The sequence below is a fragment of the Vicia villosa genome, unplaced genomic scaffold (assembly GCF_029867415.1).
Source record: "Vicia villosa cultivar HV-30 ecotype Madison, WI unplaced genomic scaffold, Vvil1.0 ctg.000150F_1_1_1, whole genome shotgun sequence".
Taxonomy (NCBI): Eukaryota; Viridiplantae; Streptophyta; class Magnoliopsida; order Fabales; family Fabaceae; genus Vicia; species Vicia villosa.
The window spans coordinates 54,340-78,392 of NW_026705040.1; the positions used below are offsets into that span (position 1 = coordinate 54,340).

General features: G+C 33.5%; 1 protein-coding gene across 1 annotated transcript; it reads right to left on the reverse strand.

Moving 5' to 3' along the window:
- Positions 1-21,794: 21,794 nt before the first annotated feature.
- Positions 21,795-23,406, reverse strand: LOC131624714 (non-specific lipid-transfer protein 1-like). Its single transcript, XM_058895636.1, has 2 exons — positions 22,955-23,406; positions 21,795-22,121 (listed from the first exon to the last, which is right to left on the reverse strand). The coding sequence occupies exons 1-2, from the start codon at positions 23,350-23,352 to the stop codon at positions 22,112-22,114; spliced, it is 408 nt and encodes a 135-aa protein (XP_058751619.1). The 5' UTR covers positions 23,353-23,406; the 3' UTR covers positions 21,795-22,111.
- Between the last annotated feature and the right edge of the window lie 647 nt (positions 23,407-24,053).

Below are 24,053 nucleotides of genomic sequence, written 5' to 3' on the forward strand. Positions count from 1 at the left end.
AAACTCATAAGGGTAAGGCACTACAACACGGAAGGGCTTTAAAAGCGCTTATTTTGGGCTTTAAAAGCGCTGCCAAAGCCAGCGCTGGCGTAGGTAACGAAAGCGCTTTTAAAAGCGCTCTGGTAGCCCTCCTATAAGAGCGCTTTTTCCAGAAAAGCGCTCTGGTAGCCCCCCCTATAAGAGCGCTTTTTCCAGAAAAGCGCTCTGGTAGCCCCCCTATAAGAGCGCTTTTTCTAGAAAAAACGCTCTGGTATCCCCCCCTATAAGAGCGCTTTTCTGGAAAAAGCGCTCTGGTATCCCCCCCTATAAGAGCGCTTTTCTGGAAAAAGCGCTCTGGTAGCCCCCCCCCCCCCTATAAGAGCCCTTTTCCAAAAGCGCTTTCGTAGGTTGCGATTTTTTTTATTTTTTATGCTTTTTTTTAATCTTTGCCAGCGCTTTTACTAAAAAGCGCTTTAGTAGGTGGCCCTTTAAGAGCGCTTTTTAAAAGTGCTGTCGTAGCTAAATGAGGTATTTTAAAGTGCAACCTGTAATTTAAGCCTCCCAGTTCGACCTGTAATATTTTCTACCTGTAATATATATTTCAACCTGTAATATTTTCGACCTGTAATATATTTTCGACGATATATTTTCAACCCTAGGCAGGACAATATATATATACTAATATAATACCATTATAATATCCAAAATTATATATATAGATCATTACAAACTAAATCAGTAACATCAACAATATTATACTTCAAATCGACACAAATCCTACATGAATAGTTGCTGAATATAAAATTGACACAAATCCTCTTTGATTTCTTCCAACTTAAGTCTCGTATAAGAAGCAGCACAGAATTCGTCAAAGTACTACAGAACAAAAACATAATATGAATGATAGAATACCTAATCAGAATACCTAATCAGAATACCTAATCAGAATACCTAATCAGAAACCCCGATTTCTTAAAGAAGACATTACCTTATTTCAAGGTAATATAAGTCCACAAACCAAAAAACTGATTGAGAGACACTAAATTGAAATTAAATAGAACCATAAACAATAAACTATAAGCAGAAAACAAAAAACTATAAGCAAGAAGAAAGGGATAGTAACCTGAGTTAGACTTGATGTGGGAGATGGGTAGGTTTGAATCGGCGTTGTACAAGTAGAAACCAAAGACTTCAAAGTAACTGTAAAATTAAACACACACACGATGCAGTTAAATACACCACTACTAACAAATATCAAAATAAACCCAATCTAGAACTCAATTATTTAAAATGATATGAAATCAATTATCAATTAGCTAGTAACTACAAACAAGAGAAAGAACAGATGCATACATGTGTACCACGACTTGTTCAACATACATTGGTTCGTAAATGAGAGGCTAGTTCATTAGTCCTAACAATTAACCTCAACTAACAGTCTAACTTTATAACTAACTTACAACATAACCACTAGTAGGATTAAGTGACTTAGACTTTTAAAAGTAAAACATGAAAATTGTATTATAAAAAGAATAGACAGGTGGATTCTAATGTAAGGTAACTCTATTATAAATGCTTAAATTTTTAATAATCGGATTTAGATAAAAGCATGGATAAATTATGAAGTTAAGTTGTGCAACCTACTTAGTTGTTTTTTGTTGCTATCTTTTTAAAATAGAATCTTAATTTTTTTTTCATACATTACTTTTAATATGAAATGAAATAAATATCGAATTAGTAATACTTTGAGATTATAAGAAATCAAATTACACAAAATACATATTATCACTTTCAAACATATATGCATTTATACAATTAAACAAACTTTAGTAACAAAGGTCTCCATTTTTCAAAACTCTACTCCTTTTAAGAAATGAAAGAATCCTCACTCATATTTTAGAATCAAGTAAAACCATAAAACATTAAAGTGAACCAGTTTCTCTTAATAATCAATTGGTGTAGACAAGTTAACCCTCAATTGAACTACCCATTACAATTCAAATAACTCAATGATATGAACTGGACTTGTTGAAGACATAACAATTGTTTAGTCTATCATAAAGTCAAACCACCTTGGACTCTTTTAATCAGATTAGTATTATCAGATTGACTAATATGTGTTCTTGTCAACAACAGATCAGTTCCACTTTGTAGAAAAAAATGCAGGCTACTTCTAAATCCAATATATCAAACAATTGACAAAGAAGAAATTATGCAGTAAGTAGTTCATATCATAACATAGCCAGTCGAACAAAAACAATTACAAATAAAGCAAAAGAAAACAAGCTGACATACATGAAGATGACGGCGGCGGCGACGAGATGGTACACGGCGGCAGCGACTGTGAAGAGCTTTGATATACAGAGTTGTGGGAGACGAAGTGGGGGCGACGACGGTTTTCTGGGTGAATGGTTTTTGCAGATTCGAAGTGGGGGCGACGATGGTTTTCTGGGTGAATGGCTTTTGCAGATTCGAAGCTGAATTTGTGGAAGATTGGTTTTCTGGGTTTTCTAGGCAGTTAGCGTCAATGGGAGAAAAAAGATGAATTAGGGATTCTGAAACGCGTAATACAAAATTTTTGTTTTTAAAAATTTTAATTTAAAAAGGCTATGACAACGCTTTTGAAAAGCGCCTTAGTAGACATAGCTATACCAGCGCTTTTAAGGGGAAAGCGCTCTTGTACCCTACCCCCTATAGCAGCGCTTTTGAAAGCGCTTTCATACCCCCCCATATAAGAGCGCTTTTTGAAAGCGCTTTCGTACCCCCCCATATAAGAGCGCTTTTTGAAAGCGCTTTCGTACCCCCCTATAAGAGCGCTTTCGTAACCCCCTCTTCCAGAGCGCTTTTTTTGCGTGTTTTTTTTAGCAAAACCTATACCAGCGCTTTTTCCTAAAAGCGCTTTAGTAGGGGTGCTGCTAAAAGACAAATTTGGCATAGTGAGGGTAGTTAACCATAGCCAAATAACTATATGCAGACTCCAACCAACCGAATAAATCTCCAGTGCTCTTTAATTTCCTTCAAGCTGTTTTAACTAAATCAACACACTTGAAATAATATAGATATTATTACAATTCACAATCATGTAATGCAGAAATTGAGACACTACTCTTGGAAAAAATGGCTTACTGACAAAAGTTGAATGTTTTGCTCAGAAATTCAAGGCCATCGCTAGTTTGACCCTTAGATTCTATTTCATCCCATGACTGTTTTATATAGTTAAAGCAAGTGGAACTTTCACGCTATAATGATCGGTTGGGTCGGGTTTTCGGGTTATTTTATACTGTTTTATATAGATTCTATTCGTGAATTTTTTTCCCAATGCCACGCATAGGGCTGGACAGAATTTCCAGAATCGGTCCAATCCGACCAGCCCATATGGCCCGCTATGTAATGGATCGGTTGGGTCGGGTTTTCGGGTTACCGGATTTCTATTTGTTGGGTTCATATGGTTTAACTTGGTCAGTTTTGGATTGATGTTTTCATCCTAGTGAAAATCAGCACCAACCGATCCAATGTTTATATTTTCGTTAGTATTATTTTAAAGATAATGGGTATATGTGGGTATATAGTAGACCAGGCCCAATAATAAAAATCCAACCCAAATTTTCTCTATTACTAGGGTTTCAATTCATTCTCAGCAAAGCATTCCTTCAACACACAGCCGCAACCACACACATTCTCTCATCGCGTCAACCTTCAACCTCAAGTTGACGCTACCATAACGGACCACCATGCCACCACCATCGATCAATCATGTAAGTTTTTGATCATCCTTGTTCTCTTTTTTCTTCTCTACATCTCTCAATATCTCAAACTCTCTAAAATCATATTTTTATAGCTATTGATAAATCTCTACATCTCTCACTATCTTAAACTCTCAAAAATCGTATTTTTTTTCCAGTTATTGATAAAGGATCTCCATCTCTCAAACTCTCAAAATTGTATTTTTTTTCAGTTATTTATAAAGTTTGTTGGTTAAATATTTTGTTTGTACATGATAACACAGATTTAAAGAATATTTGAAAATATACATGGTTGGAATATGTTTAATAAAGATTTGTAAACATACATAGCTAGAGTATGGTTTAAAGAATATTTGGAATAAGTTTTAATGAAGACATACATAGTTGGAATATGTTTTAATGAAGATTTTAAACTTACCATGTTACCACTGTCAACAAAAGAATCATGTAAAAAATACAAAGTGTATAATATTTTTTTAGAATGAAAAGGTTTATTATATTAGGTTCTGTGTATAATATTTTATTTTAGAATGAAGAGGTTTATTATATTAGGTTCTGTGAATTTTTTCTTTTACATTGATACAATTTTTCACCTAAACATTCTTATTATAATAACAAGTATATTGTAAAATGTTAAGAGAAATCATATTATACTAGTTATTTCTGGTGTATGCTTATGTTATACTGGTTATTTTTGTTGCTGTGATTATCTAATTCTTATTGACAATTGTTGTTTTGTTGGTTATGTTTTGGTTGCCTTTTTTATATTGGAAGATGGAGCATGGAGAAAGTAGCATGCATGGAGATGGAGGTGCTAGCATCCAAGGAGATGGAGGTGCTAACATGCAAGTTGCTAGCTTGCAAGGAGTGGGTGAAGGTAATTCAAGTGCCATGTCTTGTTGTTGTATGTCTTGTTGTCTTGTTGTATGTTTAAAAGTATGTTTCAAATTTGCTTGTCTATTTTCAGTAACTGAGCTACCTATTCCCCCTTCTCAACAAACCCAACCCGCAGCTGCTGGTGCTGCACTTCATCCCCTACCCACTGGTACAAACAAGAGGAAACTTAATGCTAGTGGAAGTAGGAAAACTTCTGCTGTTTGGTTAGAGTTTAACATTTTACCTGATGAGCCTGAACCTATAGCCGCATGTAAGCATTGTCATAAAAGGTGTCGATGCGAACCTAACACTCATGGGACTTCTAACATGCTGGCTCACTCGAAAGTGTGTTACAAAAACCCTGCCCTTTTGTTGAAAGACCCCAATCAAACAAACCTTGTTAGTGGCGAGGGCGGGTTTTTAGTTCCGGTAGGCCAAAGGTTCAACCTAGTAGCATGTAGGATGGCCATTAATAAGTTTATTATCCTTGATGAGCATTCCTTTAGAGCGGTAGAGGGTGTGGGTTTTAAGCAAATATGTAAACAATTGCAACCTCAAATGCCTATCCCTTCAAGGAGGACTGTTGCTAGAGACTGTTATCAACTTTACCTAGATGAAAAGTCAAGACTTAAAGCTTTTTTTAAATCTGATTGTGCTAGGGTTGCACTAACCACAGACTGCTGGACATCCATTAAAAACCTTAGTTATATGGCCATAACTGCACACTTCTATGATAAGGCATGGAACTACCAGAAAAATATTATTAGTTTCAGTTTAGTTCCTAATCACAAAGGTGAAACCATTAGTAAGAAAGTCGATGATGTTTTGAAGGAATGGGGGATTAGGAAAGTGTCCACTATTACCCTTGACAATGCAACTAGTAATGATGTGGTTGTGTCTTATTTGGATAAAAGACTTAAGACCAAGAATGCTTTAATGGGCAGAGGGAATTTTTTTGCATATGAGGTGTGCTGCCCATATCTTAAACTTGGTAGTGAGAGATGGACAAAAAGATCATGAGTTGGCTATTGGAAGTGTCCGTGATGTTGTTAGGTTTGTGAGGTCTTCTCCACAAAGGGCTTTAAAATTTAAGGAGTGTATTGAAATTGTAGGGATAACATGTAAAAAGAACCTTTGTCTTGATGTTTCTACAAGATGGAATTCCACTTACCTGATGTTGGATGCTGCAGAAAAGTTTGAAGCGGCATTTGAAAAGTTAGAGGATGAGGGTCCTGGATACATGGAATTTTTTGACATTTCTTGATTGGGAAAAAGCTATAGCTTTTGTGATTTTTTTAAAATATTCTATGTAGTGTTTTCATCTTCCCAAGTAGTGTCATTACATTCAGCTTTTCATAACTTGTCTTCAATTTTGTGTGACCTTCATGAAGCGTCTTTGAATATGAATACTTTTATGGCTCCAATTTTTTCAATTATCCTCGAAAAATATGATAAGTATAGGGGGGTGTGAACAAAGTGAATCATTTTGTTTACTTTGGAGTGATATTTGACCCTAGGTTTAAGTTTAACTATATTGAGTGGTCTTTTAATGAAATGTATGGGATTGGTAGTGATCTTTCTAGGAAAAGTGTTGAGCATGTTAGAACTAGTCTGTTTAAGCTGTACAATTGCCATAAATCTGATCATGACAAACATGTTGGGGATGGTATCATAAATCCACCATCTGGGAGCACTTTACTTGGAGAAACATCTTCTCAACCTAAAAACCCATCATATTTTACAAGGACTGATGCTTTTAAAAAGTACTTGAAGGAGAAAGACACCATTGAAAATCAAAATGACATAGAGAAGTACTTAAGTGACTCATGTTGTGAGGATGTGGAAAATTTTAACATTCTTAACTGGTGGACGGAGAATTGCATCCGTTATCCTATATTAGCATCATTTGTTCGGGAAGTGTGGCAACACCAGTTTCAAGCGTAACTTCAGAAAGTGTTTTTAGCACCAGAGGAAGGATTTTAGACATGTATAGGAGCTCTTTGACTCCAGAAATGGTGGAAGCTCTTATTTGTTCTCAAAACTTGTTGAAGCCTTCTGACGACGAACTACAAGTCTTTAATATGATTGAAGAATATGAGATTACCGATTCAGTTGTTTCAGGTACTTTATTAATCAAAACATGGACTTTTTTTTAACATTATTTAAATTTTATTAGTTAGAATAAAGCCTAATTATTATTTTTGAATAAATTTTAGAGTTTCAAGGTGCTGTTACTGGTGGAGCAGTTGCTCCTAGGCAGGTTGGGCCTGTTTAATTCACACTTAGGTATGATTTTGGCTATCTTACATGGTTTTTGGTTATCTTTCATATTTTAACCATACTAATTTTATTTTTTAAATTTATCTACAGGTGCGAATAGTTTTTGAATATTTTTGAGTCACTTTGTGACTCAATAACACAAGCCTTTCTTTTTTAGTCACTTTTAGAAACTCATCTTTTGATGTATGGGACGTGTATGAATTGCTCAACTATGGTTACACTCGGCATCACTTGTTTCCTTTTGTGTCGATGGTATGACCTGCTCAATAGTTTTGTTTGTTATATTATACTTACTGCTGATGAAATTCATTATTTTATTCATAATACTTACAATATTCTCAACTAAATATCAGGTGAATTGTTCAGATAGAACTGATCTTGGTGATAAGTGCAAATTGTAGCTATTTTTGCATATACTTTTTAGTGCACTTATCGGTTCTTTGTTGTTAATTTCGGTTGAATAAACCCAACTTTTTTGTAAATACGTTTAGTTTGTGTATACTTGTATTTTTGATTCATTTATATACCTTTTGATAGTTTTCCATTCATTTTGTAGGTATTGAGGCGCATTTGGAGCATGAGCACTAAAGTGTCGAAGACAGGACTTCAAACGAGCGATTTTGAGCTACCTAATCAATTCATCAAAATCATTAATTTGGTTGTCATTTTGTCATTGTTAGATAGAGCATTGAATAAGCTTTCCAACGCTTTGAACCGACGCAATTCAGAGTTATGATTCTCAAGTTATGGCGAAAACAAAATTTGATTTTTTCTGCTATCGCTTAGTGAGATTAAGCTCGTTGAGCGAATTCGCCTGGGACAGCAACTCGTTAAAAGGGGCAAAAAACACATTTTTAGGTTATGCTATGGGGTATTTGTTCCCAAACCATCAAACCTTCATTTTTTGGTCATTAGAGCTTAGAAGATAACATTTTTGGCTTGCTCATGGATGATCCGAAGTCGGGAGCTTATTGGATCGTGTTTGACACCGCGAGAAATTGGGTTTTCTTCTCTTCCTCTTCTCTTTGTAACCATTTATGTTGGGGTTTTGTTGTAAGTATACTTTGTTTATATGTATATTTATTGCTCATGGTGTTGTTTAATGCTTCCATTACAAATCTTCATTATTGATTGCTTTCTCTATGTGGATTTGGATTGTTTCAGACATGGATGATTCGAATCCAGGTTTAGGAAGAACATTTATAGGGTTTTAATTCTAGATATAGATTAAGGCTTAGTATTCACTTGTGTATCAAAGTTTAATGCTTCCGTGTTGTTCGTGTTGTGCTGAGAAATCATTGACGCGAGCAAAACGGTTGATTTCTCACTTTGCGTTAGACATAACCTCTATGTGAGTGGTACATGATGATGTTGATGAGTAGTTTAGGTTGATTTCAACTGAGTAGTAAGTTTAAGTATTTAACGGGTATATGAGTTCCAAATCTCGAGAGTCTCTATTGTCCGAATAATGAAATTCTTTTTATGTTCATAAGTTAAATTCCCGCATTTACTTTAAACCCATTTTAACTCGAGCTCGAAACCATAGAAACTGTTGAACGGCAGTTCAATAGCACTAATCTCTGTGGACACGATAAATCCCGAATGAATATTTCCAAAACTTTTGTTGCTTGTCGCTTTACCGCCTCAACAAAACGGCGCCGTTGTCGGGGATTGGTGTTTTATTGAATTTGCATCGCAATGGTTTCTAACGTTTTGAGTTTTGTATATATCGCACATATTGTATATTTTTACTTGTTTATGTTTATACTTATAGTTTGTAAATTCGTTATATCATTGTTTGTTTCTTTTCAAGTTTGCTTGTGTGTGGTTAGGAATAACGGATAAAAGTAACTTGGAGGAACGTTCTTAAATAACAGGCGTCGAGCTTACGACGTTAAACAAGCACGTCTATTCTTTTTAGTTTTTGTTTAGTTTAGGTAGTGTGATGCAATTGTCTAAACAAATTTAGATCAGACCAGTTCTTAAATTTCAAATCTTCACTTTTAAATTTGTTTAGACAATTCCATTTGGTCTTTTAGTTTGTGTATATTAATAGTTGTGTGTTTGTCTTTGAGCTTGTTTTGAGTAGCTTGAGGAATTTGAGGTGATTTTCCAAGTTTGATCGTTTTGACTTGCGAGTGTATGGTAATGATTTTGTTAAAGTTTTGTACACATTCAAGGTATGTGTTTATCGCTTTCTAGACTTTAGCATATTAATGATACTTAGACTTTTTACAACTTTTATGTCATTCATTCTTTTGTATACTTGTTCGTTTGTGAATCACTTTAGTTCCTACCTTTTTGTGAGGTAGCTTTCCATTGTTCACATATGCTGGAGACCACAATTCTTGTTCTAACTGGATTTTATTATGCTTAATCTTTTGTTTCTGTTGATTATATGATGCATGAAAGTGATCAAGGCATTTTTGTTCCATTTTGAGCACAACTACCTTGGCCAAATATTCAATTCACCTTGTGAGTGTGTGATCATTAGTATCCCTTTTGAGCCTTTTTGTCAATGTCCATGTTGTTTTTGCTAAATGTTTGTCTATGAGTGTTTGGTTTTCATTTTTGTATGGATGTTGATTCTTTGTTTTCTTGAACCCTCAACCATGATTTTTGGTTTGAATTTTTACCTTGCCTTAGAAAGTAGGGAGTATTCACACTTTGATAATATGGTTGAATTCAAGTTGGGGAGAGAATTTTTACTTACTTTTTGGTTGATTGATTATGAGGTTATGAAAAAGAAAAGAAAAAAATGTGAAAAAGAAGTGAAAAGAAAAAGAAAGAAAAAAGAGAAAAAGTTTTGAAGCAAAAAAACAAAAAGAGTATGGAATAATGTCGTGTTAATAAGTATGTGATTGGTTTGAGAAATTTTGGATTATGAAGAAGTTTGATTGAAATTTTGTGTTTAAAATTTTGTGAGTTGATCACTCCCTTAGGTTTTGGCAAGTTTTTGTTTCGATTAGCCTTAGGAATTATCCCTTGTTTGTTAACCAAGCCACATTACAACCTTAAAAAGTCCTTTTGATTCTTGTCTTTGTGTTTTCAACATGATTTTTGGATGGTTGCATAATTTAGTCTTTTGTTTGTAAGAATGTTGAATGAGTGAAAATACCCCACTTTTATGTTTTTCATCTACCGATGATTGTGTGCTAGGTGTGATTTATTTTTGAACTAGTGTTGTTTTAGAATGTTTGGTATATTAATTGTATTTAGCATTTTTGTCATGTTTATGTTGTCGTCGTAGTTAGTGGTAAGTATATTTACTTTGTGTGTACCGTTTTGCATTTGAGTCATACATTTGTTTCTTTTTTTCAAAACTTGTTGATTCGTGATTTTTAGATTTTTGCGTTTGTTTCCTTGAGTTAGTTGATTCATGTTTAGGGAAAAACAAGTCCAAGTTGGGGAGAGTTTGATAAGTGCAAATTGTAGCTATTTTGCATATACTTTTTAGTGCACTTATCGACTCTTTGTTGTTAATTTGGGTTGAATAAACCCAACTTTTATGTAAATACTTTTAGTTTGAGTATGCTTTGGGGTATTTGTTCCCAAACCATCAAACCTTCATTTTTTGGTCATTAGAGCTTAGAAGATAACATTTTTGGCTTGCTCATGGATGATTCGGAGTCGGGAGCTTATTGGATCGTGTTTGACACCGCGAGAAATTGGGTTTTCTTTTCTTCCTCTTCTCTTTGTAACCACTTATGTTTGGGTTTTGTTGTAAGTATAATTCGTTTATATGTATATTTATTGCTCATGGTGTTGTTTAATGCTTCCATTACAAATCTTCATTAGTGATTGCTTTCTCTATGTGGATTTGGAATGTTTTCAGACATGGATGATTCAAATTCGGGTTTAGGAAGAACATTTATTGGGTTTTAATTCTAGATATAGATTAAGGCTTAGTATTCACTTGTGTATCAAAGTTTAATGCTTCCGTGTTGTTCGTGTAGTGCTGAGAAATCGTTGACGCGAGAAAAACTGTTGATTTCTCACTTTGCGTTAGACATAACCTCTGTGTGAGTGGTACGTGATGATGTTGATGAGTAGTTTAGGTTGATTTCAATTGAGTAGTAAGTTTAAGTATTTAACGGGTATATGAGTTCCAAATCTCGAGAGTCTCTATTGTCCGAATAATGAAATTCTTTTTAAGTTTATAAGTTAAATTCCCGCATTTACTTTAAACCCATTTTAACTCGAGCTCGAAACCATAGAAACTGTTGAACGATAGTTCGATAACACTAATCTCTGTGGACACGATAAATTCCGGGTGAATATTTCCAAAACTTTTGTTGTTTGCCGCTTTACCGCTCCAACACTTGGACCTGCCTGTAATTCTGCTGGAATGATCTATCAATATATTCTTCATCGATCAACATATTTTGACCTTCCTGTAATTCTGTTTTAGTCAACATGGTTCTGGTTGTCAAGTGCGTGTACTCCATCCATGTTTTACTTCTAATGGTTAGATTTTGAGTAACCTTTAAACAACCCATTCTTTGTTCAATAGCTTACAACATACTTTGACATGTTATTAATATTTTGATTTTGATTTTGTAACTTCCAGTAGTGCAATATGCCTTTAAAGTTTTTGATAGTTCATCATGGTGTCATGCCCCTTTGGACCTAGAAGCCATTTGAGTTAACTAATTTACTTCACATTTGTATTTTCAACACAGTGATACTTATATTTGTTTATATTATTCTCAAACATTTACTACAAAATCTATATTCATTATTCTTACTCCTTTTCTGTGTTTGGTTTTTGTATAGACTTAATTAAGCTTTCATGATCAAAGAGAATGGTTAGAAAATTGTGCAATGTCAAATGCATTACTTAATGAAGCTCTCATGGTCAAAGAGATTGATAAGAAAATTCTTCACTATCAAATTTAAAACTAAAGAAGGCACTACTCATCCAAGAGATGCTTTTGATTATCGAGGTTTTTATATTTTTTTTCACTCATTATGTTTCTTACTGTTTTATACATTTTGTGAATTATAATTGATGCACAAAGAGTGGACATAAGATGCAAAACAATTAAGACTAGTTTGTAATATTATCCAAACTCCCTCTGTTTTTTACACACTGTGAATATCATCAACTGATTCATTCAAATGTGTTTTCTTGTTTAGGAGGTCTTGGATTGTATATAGAAGAAGAAGCAGGAGGTCTTGGATTGGTATTAAGAAGGAGGAGGTTTGGGTGTTCATTGTTGAATTAATTCCCAAAATGCCACACTTTGGATCATGTTGCCAATCCAAATGGAGACATGGTAGGCCAATTCTGACTTCAAAAGCATGTCGCCAATCCATATGGAGACATGCTATTTTTTTATTTTTTTTCATTTTTATTATTTAAACTATTTTTGTTATATATATATATATATATATATATATATATATATATATATATATATATATATATATATATATATATATATATAAATCCAATAAATAATTTAATTAATTTAAAATTAGTTTTAATTGTTTTTAATTAATAAAAATATAAAATAATTTTTTTAAACATAATAACAATATTTATACAACTTAATATGAATAATAAATAAAAAAAAAATAATTTAAAAACAAATATTATTAAACTGAATAATATTAATACGAAATTTCATACATTTTATTTCAACCAAAAAAAATCAGTGGAAGACGATTTTCGACAAACATACATGGAAGCTTTCAACTGGATAGAGAATCTCCCAAGAGAAAAATGGTCGCGAGCTTATGACGGTGGAAGACGATGGGGTCACATGACAACCAACCTTGTTGAATCGTTGAACTCAGTGATGAAGGAAATAAGGAATTTACCTATTACAGCACTGGTAAGATCAACATACTTCAGGATGGGCACATTGTTTGGGAGGCGAGGTCATGATTAGACAAAAATAATGTCATCTAAGAAGGATTTCACAGATAATTGCATGAAAGGGATGACGAAAGAAGTAGAAAAATCTCAGTTATAATGTCCTGAGTTTTGATCGTGAGAGAAACTATTTCGTCGTCCAAGAGACAGTTAATAATAACGAGTGTCGGTCACTCACTTATTATAACATCGACCTCCAAAAACAAACATGTGACTGTGGGCAATTTCAAACTTTTCATGTGCCCTGCTCGCATGTCATTGCAGCTTGTTCTCATGTCCGACTCAGTTATCTGATGTTTATCCCTCCTGTATTTAGAGTTTGAAATGTCTTCAAGGTATACGAACAAAGCTTCATCGATGTTCCCAAAGAAGATAAATGGACTCAATATCAAGGCGATATTCTTTTACACAATGAAAGAAAGCGACGAAACAAAAAAGGCCGCCCGAACAACACTCACATTAGGACTAAAATGGACACCGTTGAGAAAGTAAAAAGACGATGTGGAATCTGTCAAGGATTACATATGCGTAAAAAATGTCCGCATCGACCAAATGCAACAGACCCTTCTAACTAGTTAGGCATTGTTGACTGCTTTAGATATGTTGTTGTATTAGTATTATTATGTTTAATAATATTTGTTTTTAAATTACTATCTTGTTATTTATTATTCATATTGAGTTGTATTAATATTATTCAGTATAAATTATGTTTAAAAAAATTAATTTATTTTTTTATTATTTAAAATTAATTAAAACTAGTTTTAAATCAATTAAATTATTTATTGGATATATATATATATATATATATATATATATATATATATATATATATAACAATAATAATTTAAATAACAAAAAATAAAAAAATAGCATGTCTCTATATGGAATGACGACATGCTTTTGAAGTCAGAATAAGTCCATCATGTCTCCATTTGGATTAGCGACATGGTCTAAAGTGAGGCATTCTAAGAATTAATTTTCAGAATGTGCATATGGGAAATTGTGTTTCACATGTGTGGCATTCCGGAAAAAAATTCACTATTCGTACTAACTTCATGGAAACAGTGTGTGGAAAATGTTGTCATCATAACAAGCACATATGCGGTTAGAGTTTTATTTATAAAAAAAAAAACAAACCAAAAACATGTCGTTAGCAACAGTCATAAAACATAGTCCTTATCTTTCAAAATGAATTTATTATTATAAAAAAAAAAGTTAATTTAAATTAAATGAATTTTTTCCATTCTGAGTATAACTCATTTTTTATAATTTATCTTATTATTTAGCTAATAAGTATTTCAATGTGAAACAGAAAATTAATGGAATATTTTGGATACGGCTGACTGGGATAGTCTCTGATCGGTAGAGAGGGATATACTTACAAGATTATCATTCTAGGAATGTACTTGCAATTAAAGAATGAATTGTATTTTGGTTAGCACACCAACACTTATATATAGATAACGGTTAAAACTGACTTTAAATATTGCGGTATGGAATGCGGGAGGTCGTTGGATTGACTCTGTTGGGATGAGCTCATTGCATGGGTTTTTCTTTTCCAACCTAACAATTAACAACCCATAATATGTAGATGTTTTAAGGGTGGAACATAAGGCTCAAAGTTATATTAGGGCACACATATGTGCTTTTGGTTGTGACCTTTATGATAATTAAGTTTTTAAATCTTGGTGTTAATACAATAAAGGATTCCCGACTCTTACATTGTTCTTTCGTCTCTTCAACATCCAACAACTTTGGTCAAGTCAGATCGGGGTCAAGATTTTCTCTTACCGAGGAAACGTATAAATATGTTTAAATTGTATGTACAGAATCCGAAGAACTTCAAAGACAAATATTACCTAGTCACTTTCTTTACAGATATTACTTACAAGAGTATTTGCAAGATTCAGATCGGGGTCACTTCTTGACGGGACCGATGATCTATCTCACAAATCTCCACCTTGGACCTAACTCTACAACATCAAGGAAAAAAACTAGCTTTCTTCATGTAGCTTTATCAACTGCATACAGTGGAAAAACTTGCAACTCGGCAATGACTTGGTGACCATATCAGCAGCATTGTCCTCAGTCGAAACCTTCAGCAACTTCTGCTTCTTCTTCGACTTCATCAGGGATATGCAATTCAGCATCAACATGCTCCACCTCAACAGGAATCTCTACCTGTTCCAACTCTTCGACACTTCGACCATCATCATCATTAGTTTTTTTTGAAAGCCATCTCAGCTTCATTGAAAACAACATCTCAGCTGGTGATACACCTCCTGTGATCTGGCTCTAGGCACCATAACCTAAAAGCTTTGACTCCTTCAGGGTATCCCATTAACATGCATTTCAGAGCTCTAGGTTCGACCTTGTCTTGGCTAATGTGAGCATAGGCTACGCAGCCAAATACTCTCAGTTTCTCGAGATCTGGTGGATGTCCCGACCAAACTTCTTTAGGTGTCTTCATATCTAACGATGTCGAAGGACATCTGCTTATTAGATATGTAGCTTTCGAAACGGCCTCAGCCCAAAACACCTTCTTTAATCTAGCACTAGTCAACATGCATCTGACTCTCTCCAAAATAGTTCGATTAAACCTTTCAGCCAAACCATTTTGTTGTGAAGTACCTGCAGTAGTTATGTGCCTTACAATACTAAAGGCAACACAAAAGCTGTCGAACACCTTATTGCAAAATTCAAGGCCATTATCGATTCTCAACCTCTTGACCTTCCTGCCAGTCTGATTTTCGACCAGAGTCTTCCAACTTTTGAAATTCTCAAAAGTTTCATCCTTAGTCTTCTAGATGAATACCCATAACTTCCTGAAATAATCAGCAACTATGGATAGAAAATATCTTGCTCCTGAATATGATGGACACCTCGCAGGCCCCCAAAGATCAGCATGGATGTAATCAAGGGATTCATGTGCTCTTTGTTTGCCTTTGTTGAACTTCACTCTACAAGATTTTCCAAGTACACAGGGTTCACAAAACTTCAGCTTTTCGACTTTGTCTCCACCAGGCAGATTTTTGTTTCCCTAACTCGACCAGACCCCTTTCACTATTTCATACCCCAAAATTTTCCCACCACATTTTATACTCAAGCTCACTTGAAAATCAAAGGCTCAAGACTTGACTGAATGCAAACTCTCCTAGTCAAAGGCTTCTGAATTAGGGTTTTGAATTTCTCGGGGAAAAAGGATAAATAAAGGTCTCCAATGGATTTCATATGACTCCTTATGTCTCAAACTATCCCTATGACAAAATGCAAGCTTCAGTTCCCAAGATAGCTCAGTCAATTGCTCAAATAGTCAACAGTCGACTAGTTTGACCTAAAAGTCAACTATGGTCAAAGTACAGTCAAAGGTCCTGATTTTTGGTCAACATCCTTATTTTGAAGTAACATTCATCATTTGATCAAGGGTTGATCATGATTCATCAAGGAAAGTTCAGAAATCAACAAAACTCAAAGTTTCTAAATTAGGGTTTTTGACCTAAAAGTCAACTGAACTTTGACCAGCCATAACTTTCACATGGAACATCATAAATTTCCCAACTAAAGCCTATTTTAATGGAAATTGAATTCGGTACAACTTTGTCTCTCTAATGTCAACGCCAAAAATGTTTCATTTAAGAGATATGGTCCAAAAGATTATATGTCCTTTTTGAAAGTCAACCAAAAGCAGTTTTTTGTCAAAGCCCATATCATCAAGATGAAATCTCCAAATGGGAAATCTTCCAAAGTGGCTTGTAGAGGACATCTTGAGCTTTCTAAGAAGTCCTAGAACTCTTCCATATCTTAAAAATTGAGGGAGATATGCCTTGTCAAAGTTGGACAAATTTGGATGAAAAATGTGAAACAAATATGGTTCAAAAGGAGTTTTCTTGCAAATGGGCCCAATATTACTTGACTCACGCTTGATCCTCAAGTTATCCAAGATATCAAATTCAATTTCCACGAATTTATAGATTTATTTGATTTATTATGAATTTTTATTTATTTAAAAAGTGATTAAATTAAAATAAATCAAGCAAAAAATCAAAGATTTGATTTGGCATGGCATTCTAATTAGAGTCAATCACCATTTAAGTCACATATTTGATGCAAATTCATGGAGATTGAGATTGGTGAAGAAAATATGCAAATTGGCCAATATTGAAAAGATTGAAAGCCAAGTTCCAATCACACATAAATCTTTCCAATTAGCAAGATTTAATCAAATTTTGTTGACCTATTTTGCTCTACTATATAACCATAACCTATTGCAAAGCATTGGACACGGTTTTGCAGCCTCAAGAATCCTAACAGAACTAAACAAAAACTTCAAGACAGGGCAAGGTCGATTTCAAGGTTGCACCCATCCTTGACCTATTTTAAGGATTAAACAAGCAATATCGGTGTTCTCTGAAGCTGTTGCCATCATCACAATCCATCATAACGCTCAGAATCACGACGGACATAGCCATAGTTTGCTTCATTTTTTTAGTTCGATTGCATCAACCCACGCATCATAAACAAGTTTTAGTGATATATTTGTGTTTATATGGATGTATAGATTGTTTCTGTATGGTTTAATTGTTGTTTAAGTGCAGGAACCACTATTTTCCATTGTTAGGTTTTTGAGGTACAATTTAGGGTTTTGCGTTCGAGGCAAAATTAGATCAAATAATGGGCACCATCATGCTCAGGGAATCCAAATGAGTCGATCCATGGTTTCGTAATTGATTTATATTGCGTATTGTGAGTTTTATTATTTGCAGGGGCTATGGTAACAAAACAAAACCGAAGGCAAAAGTTTCCAGATCTAAGGCAACGGATGAAGGAAGAAGATGACGTCGTGGCGTCACGTGATTGGTCCAATTCAAAAGAAAAGGGCGCGCGCGTCTGTTTGTGCATTCACTGATCCGGTGCGTTTCACTCAGGAGTGTATGATGTGCCACCTGTTCATCAGCCATCAGATCATTCTCCTCGCAGATCCAATGAATGCAAATGAGCAGTCCACCATGGTCTTCCAGGAACTAACCACATCAGATCACTGCGTTAGTTTAATAATTTTTTTCTTTTATTTTCTTTATTTAGTTTTAATTGTCTCCTTTATTTTCTTTTTAACTAAAACAAAAGACTTTTGATTAATTATTTTTAAAACTTAACCCTTTTTTTTATAAAAATAATAAAAATTATTCTTAATTAATAAACTTAGGTTTTATTTAATAATTAGATAATTAATTAGGTTAAATAATTAGATAATTAATTTAGGTTAAATAATTAGATAATTAATTTAGGGTTAATTAATTTAATTAGGGTAAATAATTAGGTTAAATAATTTAGAGTTAATTTAATCATGATTAGTCAATTAAAATTAATTAGGTTTATAACCAATAATTAATTTTAGGATCGCCTAGCCTCGATTTTAAACAAAACCCTAGGTAACCCTAGGAGTCTTAGGTAGTTGTCGTCCGTTAACTTGATTATTCTTTACTAACCCTTTTTTATCTATTATTATAATAAGATTTGATTTAAAATCGGGTTCGCCCCTTTTTCAAAAATCTTTTCCTTTTTTAATTTTAATTTGTGTTTTATTTACCTTTTATTTCTTGTCTAATATTCATTTACCTTTTTCCTTGCCTTGCTGGCATATTCTATTAACTGTGGTTAACGTGTCCCCCATTTGGGGTTTGCCCTTTATTATGTTTTTATCGTTTGCCTATTTTTTTGTACCTGCCCCAAAGCCATGCAATAGTTTAGGGTTTTATTTTGCTGCCTTTAAATTTCTTCCTTTTATTTTTCGCATTCACGGGTTTTTGGCTATGTAGTCCCCCACCCGAAGCCTTGTAATAACGTAAGACTTTACTTTCCGCATTTTAATTTCCGCACAACATAACTGTTATTTAACTGCGTGGTTAGTAATTTAGGGAGTGAAAACCCTGAATTGAACATAGAATCACTAATTTTACAAGATAAATATCTGAATTGAATCACCTGATTGTGACACACACACACCTTTTGGGTAACCTCTTTTGTTGCCTGTTGCCTTTCGATTAAAAAATAGTCAAGTCCCTCAAATACGAGGATACCTAAGCAAATGTCTCTCTTAGTTCATAAATCATCATAAGATCATAGTCCATTCGATGTTGCCTGTCCCTCGATGTTGCCTCGGTTAAATGATGATTGTCCCAATTGCTAAGGTATCCTCGCTGGTTGCCTAAATGACTATTATATCCTTCCCCGAGACTACCTGCCCTCTTTATGGTAGGGACAATCTTATGGCGAACGATAACCTTGATGATCCTTTTCAAATCCAATGAAAGGACTATCTGCCCTCTTTATGGTATGGATAGCCCTTTCAAATGAAAGACTTAAAGAACAAGAAAGACGAACTTAGGTTAGGTAGTTCTTAATTGCTTGCTCACAATCAATTCAAAAATCAAATGCTTTTCACACCCTTTTTTTTTCAAAACAATTTCCAAAAGGCTACGCTTATTTACAAGCTAAAGTCCTTATTCAAATCTTTTCTAAACACACACTACACTTCCTTTCAAACAACTCAAACAAACAAGTGAGCTAAGCAATTAAGAGCCCATGGATAACCATGGATACAAATGGTGCTTACACCTTCCCTTTGTATAACTTACCCCCCGAACTCAAAATCTTTCAAAGGTCTTTCTTGTTCTTTTTGCCTTTCCAATTGGATAAAATAAAAGTCGGTGGCAACTCTTGCTATCCGCAACATTGTAAAAAGTTAGTTCTCCCACCGTATTACACACTGGCATGGCCCAATCTCATGTGCCAGATTTTTGTCTTCGACAAAGGTTTCGTGGATGCAACATTTGTCGAATCACTTAAAACTTCAGCCTTAAGGGTATACAAGCCTTGTTTCTTCACGCCTCTCAAGATTTCCTTCGACCCCTTCATGACTCTTAGGATACTTTTCTTTCCTTGGAAAACATATCTTTTATTGTCGAATTCAGCAAGAGAAAGAAGATTTCTCTTCAAATCAGAAACATACCTTACTTCAGTCAACAACCTTATTGACTCATCATGGATCTTGAATATCACAGATCCAACACCTGCAATCTTGCAAGCTTTGTTGTTTCCCAGCAATACAGACCCACCATCTGATCACATGATTCCTCGAACAAGTCTTTGTTTGGAGTCATGTTCCAAGTGCAACCTGAATCCATAATCCACTCTCTTTTGGAGTCACTGCTCGAAACCACAAGGACATCGTATGATTAAAAATCATCTTGAACAATGGATGCATTGCCGTTATCCTTACCTCCATGATCTTTCAGGCGTTCAGGGCACACCTTTCTTGTGTGACCCTCCTTCTTACAACGGTAGCATCGAATACTAAATGCTTCGCCACTATAAGACTCCTGCTGACTTTTTCTCTTCTTCTTGTCAAACTTACCCTCCTTTCGCAAGAATTTTCCTTTAACGGCCAAACCTTCACCAACCGTGGAAGGTTTATGCTCCTTTTGTTCATTCAAGTCCTTAGAATATAGGGCTGATTGAAGTTCTTCAAAGGTCAGGGACTCCCTTCCATACAAGAGAGTTTCTTAGAAGTGAGCATGTGATCGAGGCAAAGCGCACAATAGTAACATCGCTTGATCTTCATCATCGATCTTCACATTAATATTTTCAAGATCAAGAATCATCTTATTGAACATATCCAACTGCCCAGCCAACACTTTGTCTTCAATCATCTTGAATGAATACAAAGCTTGCTTCGGGTAGAGTCTATTTACCAGCGATTTGGTCATGTACAAACTTTCAAGTTTCATCCATAACCTTGATGCCGTCGTCTCCTTTGATACCTGTCGAAGATCCTTATCACCAAGGCTCAACCAAATTGCGCCGTGTGCTTTCTCGATCATGGTCGTCTTCTCTCTCTCCGTTAATGAAGCGTCCATAGCCGCCGCTCCCTTCAACGCTCTTAAGCAATCCTGCTGAACCAGTAGGGCTTTCATCTTCATGCGTCACAGACCGAAATCGTTCACTCCGGTGAACTTTTCAATCTCATACTTTGTTGAAGGCATCTTCTCCACTCTCACCGCACCAATTTGTTGTGAATTCATTGCCAATAACGAAGTATAAAACAAGGAAAGAATAAAGAACAAGGAAGAAGAACACATGAATTGATTATAACTGCTATTCTTTTATTTTCTCTTTGAAAACAAGATTACAAATTTACTAGAATAACAAATTAACCTCTCTCACCCTAAATTAGGATTTACAGTGTGCAATGATGAGAGACTACTATGCTATTTATAATAAAACCTAACATATTAACTAATGGACTTTTTCCACAAGGCCCATTACACAAGATAACTTAATAAACAAGCTAACTTAATAAGTTAAGGTTTAAACACTAAAACCTAATTTAACATGCTAACAACCCTAACATCTTTGACACCTGCATGCTAGATCCATCTTCGACTACAACATGCACATTTCGACACCAGCATGTGAACAATCTTCGACTTCATGCTTAACCTTGTCGAACTGTCAAACCAAGAAACTACCCTTCGACTATACTAGAGTTCGATCCAATATCTCACAATAACCACCATGTCCATATCAAATGTGTCCCATTTAATACGAGAGAGTGCTTTGCTGCTAATGGAGGTTCAAATATACAATTTGAGGCTTGTAAGATATAAGTTGTTTATACATTTTGTCTATACATTTTCTTTTTAGTCTATAAATTTTATCATATTTCTTCAACTATATCATGTTTTATTAGTTTTTGTATTAAAATTAATTTGATTCACTTAATTAATAAATTGTTTATGATTATACAACTAATGATCATATAATAATTTCATTTTTGTGATCATATCACAACTATAAATTATTTTTATTATCATACAAATTTAATACAGATTTATTCATACAATCCTTATGCGTTCAAATGCAGGTTTAGATCCTTTAAAATGACAAAAGAAAATGTTTTTTATTAGTAAATTATTTTTTTTTTTTATAAATGCAGGTTTGGTAACCAAATAAATTTAAACAATTTAACACTAATATTTTTAATGTATAACAATAACCACATATATTATTTATTATTTTAAAAACGTTACATAATTAAACACAGAACAAACAAGAACTTATATTAAAGAACATATATATAATAAGCATCTTAAAACTAAGTAATAGTTTTAAATAAAAGAGAAAACTAGCTCTATCATAAACATAGATCTATTTTCTCTTTTTATTCTCTTTCACACTAGCTGATAGCAATACCATATATTATTTTCTTCTCTTTTTATTCTCTTTCACATTAGCTGATAGCAATACCATATATTATTATCCATAGGACATTCATCATTCATAATGCTTCACTTCAGTTGATACTGTAAAAAATAAAAAAATAAAAAACAAAAAACTGTTACTTTTGATATACAATAAAAACTCAACACACTATTCATTCATAGTAAAAACATTACTGAGATTGGTCTTCTTTTGGAATCACATATAAAAGTAAATAATTTTTCCCTTTTAAAGGGGTTTAAGCATGCAACAACATTTTGTCTCTCACATATTATATTGTTTATTAAGGAATAAACTTTAGTATTTTATTTTTCTCTATACTATGTTTATTTTAAGAATCCAAATATAAAATAATTTATTTGTTCAATCAAATACATCATAACTTTTACTTAGAAAATTATAAAACTCTTATCATTTCTGATAATAACGTGAGGCTCAATTAATATTGATAAGAAGAGCAATTAATATTTTCAAAAAAATAAAATAAAATAAAATATTTTATTTCTAATTTTTAATTTGTGTAAAACTTGTTTTTTTATAAATAATAAATTTAATTATAATTTTTAATCTTTTATTTTAAATTTATCACATAACAAATATTCATAGTTTAGATTTCAGAATTTTTTTCTCATATTTTATAACAAAAGAGATTACAACAAAATTATTATTAAACCAAAATAATAAGGTTTAATAAACTATATTTGTATATTTGTTAACTTTTATAACATAAACCTCCAAAAATTATTTCAAGATTGATTATCACAATTTCTTTAAAAATAACACATTAATACCACTTTTATTTATTTAAAAATTTAATTAAGTATTTTTAAAAATAATTGAGACTTTCTTATAAGTTTTGAGGTGAGAAGTTTCCAAAATTTTCACTTAAAATAATAATTAGATAATGCATGTATACCTAGCACAGTTGATGGAAGGACTGATCTCGTAAGGGATACTAGTCCCACATTTGCCAGGGAGTGCAGCAGCATATCCCACATTGAGTCCTTTCAAAGCAGCCGCAGCCGATTTCAAGCAACCACAAGTCGCACGGCGGTCAGCAACAGTCCTAGCTGCGTTAACCAACCCTTTAACGCCATAGCAACAACTCGGCGAAACAGCACCACCGTTCTGAAGATAACGAATGCATGGCGCAAGACTATTGGAAACTTGTCCACATGAAATTGCACCACCATTTTGTGCATACCACAATGTCATGCACATCATAACAACACATGCTATCTTGAACTTACCCATTGATATTAAGAAATTAAGTGATATTGAATAGAGTGAAAGATAGTAGTGACCTTGAGGCATGATAGTGGGGTTTATATAGTGATTTTTGAAGAGTGTTTTTGAGGTTGGTTTTGGTTGTGTGTTATTCAATGTTAGACTTGGGAAATGAGTTTTATGTTTAGTCTTTAGTTATGATGTAATGGAGGACACCGCTAGACTATTTTTAAAGTGACAATTCAATGCTCTCATTAAATAAGCGGTACCGAATAGATTGTTCTATTATTATGTTACATCAATATTATTATAAAAACATTTATATCATTTAATATTGATTTGTATAATACTATATCACTTTAATTTTAGTAGATAGGGTTTAATGCAAGTTCAAACGGATTAATATATGTGGTTGAACTTTTTAAATAAATTTTTTATATAAAGTGTTTTATTTTACGGTATGTCTCATAAGCACTATTTAAGAATTCTAATTAAATAAAATATTATATTAAAAATTATTTAATTTAATTTACAATGTATATAATTTTAAAAAAAGTTATATTTTAAAATTCTTAAAAAGTGCTCTGAAACAGTAGTTAACTTTTTCTTTATTATAATTATATGTATTGTTATGTTCATAAATAATTGTGAAATTGACAAAATGAAACTTTCTTCTATGTTATACGAATTAGGGATAGCAATATGGGCCGCCTACACCCGTCTCGCCTTAAACCTGCTAAAAAAATAGGCATAAAATTCATGTCTGCCCTGCAAAGGTGGCGGGTTGG

Bases quoted from the DNA above. Each gene is read 5' to 3' on its own strand.
- LOC131624714 (XM_058895636.1), bottom strand. From the start codon at position 23,352: ATGCCTCAAGGTCACTACTATCTTTCACTCTATTCAATATCACTTAAT.